At 39.8% G+C, this 6,242-nt stretch overlaps 1 protein-coding gene across 1 annotated transcript; it reads right to left on the bottom strand.

Annotated features, from left to right (window-relative positions):
• Positions 1 to 2,723: 2,723 nt before the first annotated feature.
• On the bottom strand, positions 2,724 to 6,007 carry star (steroidogenic acute regulatory protein). Its single transcript, XM_079826427.1, has 7 exons — positions 5,804 to 6,007; positions 5,592 to 5,699; positions 4,668 to 4,795; positions 4,365 to 4,523; positions 3,987 to 4,171; positions 3,798 to 3,891; positions 2,724 to 3,352 (listed from the first exon to the last, which is right to left on the bottom strand). Exons 1-7 carry the CDS (start codon positions 5,865 to 5,867, stop codon positions 3,233 to 3,235), a joined length of 858 nt encoding a protein of 285 aa, XP_079682553.1. The 5' UTR covers positions 5,868 to 6,007; the 3' UTR covers positions 2,724 to 3,232.
• Positions 6,008 to 6,242: the final 235 nt, after the last annotated feature.

The following is a 6,242-nucleotide window of genomic DNA, read 5'->3' as shown; positions in this document are numbered from 1 at the left end:
TGGCCGGCCATCGGATGGCTGTGGGCTAGCTCCATGACCATTTCCACGTTTGGTTTGGGAACCACGAGCAGTTCTTTTACCTCCCCCCTTCGCTGGGCGACACAGTACAACAGGCCGTTCCTGACGACGAAGTGCGGGAGAGTTGCTGTGCCAATCCGGTCCGTGCTGAGTGCTGGCAGGTGATCGGTGTTCCTTGCCAGGGCGACGCTGACGAGAGCTCGGGAGACTTGTCACAATGTGTAGTGTTGCTATTCTACCACTAGACTCTCTGCATAAACATGCTCAGAGGAGTGCTTATATTTACTCACATTTCTACGTATAAGTACAAGTTGGTAGATTCCACACTTTGTGTGCAACTGTTCTTACGAGCTCTGCGGCTCGCCAGTGATTGCTCAATCACGTCGAAAAGGTCTCACTAGACGTAGGCACAAGTACCGCCCCCGTGTTTACAAAGCGAACATGCAAAGACTAATACAAACGTCCTTTAGCAAAAAAAAAGGTTAAACAACGATTTTGAAGTTGAAGATGTTTTTTTCTGGTTAAGGGTGTCTGTAATAGTCATCGCATGTTTGCTTGGGGCGATTACTTCCGCATACGTCTAGTATGTGACCTTTTCGACGGGATTGTGGTGTGACAGAAGTATCGCACGGACAAGTAGATCCGTACCATAAATCCATTTGGGATTTAGCCAATGAGAGAAAAGAGGAGGATCAGAAAATAAAGTTGCACCAATCTAATAATTTGTTAATATATGCCAATGTTTCTCTTTTCGATCGTACCACAGTGCCCCCGGAATGCGATTTTCAAATTGGGTGGTTACAGCCATTCACAGTATTTTTCACGCGACTTCAGATTGTGCTCATAACCGAACTTTCAAATGTTTTTGAAAAATATTGATATTCACTCTACAGCAAATATTTCTGCACTGGTTCCGATCAGGCAAAAAACCTATAAGACTAGTTTGCAAAAGTAGGATTTACAAGAAATCCAAAATACCCGAAAATTCCAACGATATAAGACTTGAGCCTAACGGTTTATGAGTTATGAGCCTTTAACCGCCCTAGCGCCCCCATCAGGCCGAACAAGGTGAGCCTTGGTGACGTTGTAGGTGGTGTGAGTACCAGCCCTCAAAGTTTCATATCTCTACAACTTATGGTTTGGCCTCCCCGATCACTTTTAGTGAAGAATGCTGATCCTTGGCAAAGTTAACAATACCAATAGGGTTTCAGCGTTTTGCGCTTGAACCCCTAATAATGGCATTGTTTATGCTTAAATGTGGAAATTAGTAATAAAAGGAGGTGTGTCCAAACTTTTGTAATGTATAGCCTACATTTGAACCTAAAATCTTGATTTTGTCTAAATTAAAATATAAAAAGAAGACAAAAGATTTGTGTACATTGTAACGTGGTTTGTTTGTATGGGAAGAAGGAGGCGGGAACCGGCGAACATTTAAAAGACTTTAATAAAATAAATCAACAAAATAACTTAACCGGCAGCAGTCCCTCACGGACGACTGCCGCTTACATACAAAACAAACATAAACAAAACATAACATAAAATCCAGGCCTGGTCCTCTCTCGTCCTTCACTGTCGTCACTCCTCCTTTATACTCCCGTCACTCCTCCTTTATACTCCCGTCACTCCTCCGTGAGACATGAGGCCGATGCGGCACGCAGCTGGCGCTCATCATATTTAATGGCCGCGGCCTCGTGCCGCTCTCACAGTCCCGCAGCCTCGCTGCTCGCCACATACATGTTGTTTTGCAATTAGACCTACCCGTTAATCAGTACCAGCATGTAGTTTAATGCAGCCAGACTTAGGAATTACTTTTAAGTGGAAATACACTTTGCATAAATCATTTTTCGTTTTGGATTGTCACTCTTTCGGTTCCTACTGCTCATCCTTTTAAGGTTTAATTTCTGAATCCTATTTGATATACATCTTTTCTTGATTACTGTACAGTTACAAAAGAATAGCAAAGGAGATAAAATGGAATTTACTAGTAAAGAACAAACTGAGCTTTTATGTACAATGTCTAAGATCATAAGGCTGTTAGTGGAACCAGAAGTGTTCTGATCCAGTCTGGATAACTAATAATAATGTACTAATTTAAATGCTTCAGTTGGACCATCACCTGCTGTTTAACAACAAATATTCAACGCGTCTTTCAGAAATCTCTTAAAACTGTGGACGCAGAGGGGTCATTTACACAACTTTTGCTTTTAAATTTCTTTAATAAAATCAGAAATGGCCAACTGCATCGGAAAAAAATGAAAAACATTAGAGAGGCAATTGCGGCCCGCCTTTGGCCAGGGCATCAGTGTTTACCTCATTTCCTGCTTTGTGCAATGTTGGCTCAAACAGACCTTCAAGGAGCCGAGAAGTTCCTAAAACACATGTGAATGACCAAACACCTCCTTGCTTTGGCAAGCTCGTGCTAATCCATTCCAGACGACAAGACATTTTTATGGACTGAATTTCTGGCTGTAATACGAGTCACATTCCCTTTCCGGAGGCAGTTTGCTTGAACATCGGTGAGATGCTAATGGGCATAACTGACTCAAAATGTTGTTTATGTAACTGGCTGAGTGGCTTGCCAAAGTATGTTGATGAAGCTATTTCCTGTATTTCCTTACTCAGTCTGCAAATTGAGGCTTCGGTCATAATTTGTGCTCCTCTTGTGTAACAACCCTAGTGCAGAAAAAAGACTGATACTGTAGTTTGTAATTTTAATAGTTTTAATGAATATTCATTTAGCAGACATCCTTTTCCAGGGTGATGCAATAATAATATTAACTTAAAATAAATACTTTTTTTACACAAACAATGATAAAACATGAACTAATAAACCCAAAAATAATAGTCAGTGGCGTTCTGCAGAAGTATATGAGTGAATAAAAGGAAGTTAAAGCCACAAAATGGAGGTGACAGAGGAAGTTTACCCTCAGGTTGAAATCGAAACTTACTAAACCTCCATTACAATGTCCCAGTAACCTACAGCATAAATGTTTTAGTTATTATAGTTCTGTGCGTGTGAAAACATTTAAAATGGTGAGGCTCGAACAAAGAGCAGCATATTGTTTCCATGGACAATTTAACTTCTGTATCTGTGTGAAATGTTTACAAGTGTAGGGTGGAATGGGTGGAATAGCTTTGGGTGGGATGAGCTTGACCCTGAAAAGAATCTGCCTTTGTTGTGACATCTATTTTTTTTAGGGTATAAATGTGGAAATCAGCAGGCAATGGCTGCTTCCACACTACCATTGGATGTCATTCTGTGCCTCAGGTGATTTGCGAAATCCACCTGGGTTTGCGAAAGTACCCGGTTGATGACAGTTTTTGGTATCCAGCCCTGGAGAACAGGGACAAACCAAACATTAGAACACTCATTAAGCAAAGTATAGTGTGATACTATTGAGAATGACTTTACTTATTAAAGACCATTCAAACTATTTCTATCAATTATCATTTAATTTCGCAACTTCTTCAAAGGTAAACAGTGTCATTTTTAAAGCCACTAGAAACAACAAATAAAATCGGGGGGGGGAATTTTTTTTTTTTAAAAACTCTGAAAACTCCCCCTATTGGTTGGGAAAGAGATAGTCCCGCCTCAAACTCATGCTATTGGTTGAATCAATGTTGCTGTGTTGGGCTAAAACAAACAATGCAACTTTTCAGGGGAATCAGTCTAGTAACGGCCTGCTTATAGATATTAATCTGGAATACGAGAAAGTATTTAACATCCAAGAAATTGTACAAAATTATTCACCTTTTAACTGAGAGGGCAATTGACTTACCTTAAGGTCTAAACTGAGCAACCAGGTAAACTTTGTCTTATTGGGATCATCTGTACTTGGTCGCATCACAATACAGGTTGGTCCATTCTCAGCCCTCAGAAAATAAATAGTATTGTAAATTTAATACATTGCAAGAGGTTTTAATTTTTTTGTTTGTTTGTTTGTTTGTTTGTTTGTTTTTTGACTTACCTTACAAACCCTTTCTTCTCAGGCATTCCAGGGTGCTGAGTGGACATCCCGGCTAGGAAGCATGTAGATCCCCTTCGCTTGGCACAGCGGACGCTTACAAAATCTCTTGGGCCCACCACATTTCCAGGTGTTTCACCTGAAATCTCATGTGTGATCATAGTATCCTGACCGATTTTTTGAAGAATCTGAGAGGGACCAAAACTGTATTGAATACCAAAAATCTCTAAGCAACAGTAGCTGTATGTTTTGTTACATTGTGACGGAGGCCTGTGATATAAGATATAAGAAGATGGGCAGTCCTTCAAAAGTGCAGTGACTATAATGCACACAGGCCTGCAGCATAGGAAGCAGACAGTCAGTAGATCTATTTCTACCCACCTTGACTTGTTTGACATTGGGATTCCACTCCCCCATTTGTTCCATGTTGTCCACCAGCTCCTCATAAAGATCATCTGTTTGCTGTTCCAGCATCACTTCCAACTTAAAAACCTTCCCAATGTCCGGTAATACTTTACTCATCACCTTATCCCCATTGACCTGAGAGAGAAAAATATATAATAAAGGCCTGGACACCAAAGTGCCGTATAAAACTGTATAATAAAATATGCATGTATACAAGGCATCTATACATGGCCTCATTAGAATGAATGATGAAATCTGATTAATTATTATTATTATTACAGTCTCAATCTCAGTTTGCCAGCCATCCTGTTCACTGAGGATGCTGATAGACTTCTGCAGAGCATCCTGTCCCTGCTGCACATAGCACTGCTCAGCTTCACTGTACGTCTCTTCTGCAATCCGACTGCCTGCGCAAAGAAACACACACATAAACGTGATCATCTCTATGAAGAAGCATCAAATGCATACTAGATTTCTAAAGAAAATGTGAATTTCTGTGAATTGGTGGAGAATTTTCGAAAACACATACTGTTTTTCACCTACTATATAGGGGAGTTGGAATATTTGGATGCAGAGACTCATTATAATGCCATTATGAGTGAGTCATTGAATCATTCACTCAACCAATTTGCTCAAAAACACTGAATCATTCAGGAACAAAACAAGTAACTGCATCCAAAATCACAAAGGTAAGTTTAAGTAAATTGGGACATTTTTCCCCAGTCATCTCAATGGCAAAAAGTGTCCCAATGAGTAGGTACTGCATTTGATTAAAAACTTACTTCACAATTAAAGAAGTACATTCTTTATAGTATGAATGTGGTAGTATAAATTAACTCCAGTCATACTACTGTACATCGGCCATGTTGTCAATGTCATATGACATCTATTGCGTTGCTTCACTGTCATTCACATCTCCTCTGCCGTGGCCTCGTGTGACAGTAAAGTGTCCATCAGATACACACTTTTGTATGAAAGCAATTTCACTCTAACTAATATTCAAATCAACAGCCCATTGCTCCTGTAATATTGCTTAAATATTGCTTAAAATATACTGTATATTAAACAGACAGTTAAACAGGACAGTAAATAATTTCGAGAATTTAGTTAGCTAATATTATTAGCTATTACATGTACAGTTAAAGTCTACAGCATCCATATTTCTTAAATACAAATGTTCAAGATGTGTGGAAGTTCTCTTACTGAGCAGGGAGCTTCTTCTTCGGATGTGGTTAATCCAAGCACTAGGTCCAGGTCCAGAAAGCTTGTTCAACTCATGATGGATTGCAATCATTGCATTCTTCCTCAGACCTGATTGTGATTGTGATAAAAAAAATAAAAAGTATATATAGAATAAATACAAGCATATTATTAAAATATTTCAGAAAACCTGGATACATGAAACAGCTTCTTACCTGTCATGTTTCTCGTGTGCCTGTAGGAAATGCCAGCACAGAGTTTGAAAGTTGCAGGCAACATTATAAAGCTTTTCTTAACCGATGAATGAATGACTACACGTGAAATGTGGGCACGGTGAGTTAGCAGTGGAATATGAGGAACAGCTGGCTGCTTCAGCCCCTTTATAGCCCCACCAGACAAGGCCGTGTTCTCGTCACCTCGCAGATAAAACAGCACCATCACTCAATGCACGGGGTGACCCTGTGTGTCAAGGATGTGCAACGAACACGACGGCCTATCTGTTACCACTATAAACACGTTGTTACAGATAACAGCCAGTGCCTGAAGACTACCCACACAGAACACTGTTTTTTTAGAGTCACAATAAACAGTGCAGTACAACTAAACTTATCTACAGATATATTTTCGCATATGATAAGCCAGTAACTCAAAATG

This window comes from Gobio gobio, assembly GCF_949357685.1.
Source record: "Gobio gobio genome assembly, chromosome: 10".
NCBI classification, from domain to species: domain Eukaryota; kingdom Metazoa; phylum Chordata; class Actinopteri; order Cypriniformes; family Gobionidae; genus Gobio; species Gobio gobio.
The sequence above is the reverse complement of the archived record's forward strand: the minus strand, read 5'-3'. Positions and strand labels throughout refer to the sequence as shown.

What these genes read in the sequence shown, in the direction of transcription:
- star (XM_079826427.1), bottom strand. Translation starts at nt 5,867, where the DNA reads ATGTTGCCTGCAACTTTCAAACTCTGTGCTGGCATTTCCTACAGGCAC. An exon ending in GCACACGAGAAACATGACAG is followed by an intron (nt 5,700 to 5,803) that starts GTAAGAAGCTGT and finishes AATCACAATCAG; the next exon opens with GTCTGAGGAAGAATGCAATG. An exon ending in CCAATGTCAAACAAGTCAAG is followed by an intron (nt 4,172 to 4,364) that starts GTGGGTAGAAAT and finishes GGTCCCTCTCAG; the next exon opens with ATTCTTCAAAAAATCGGTCA.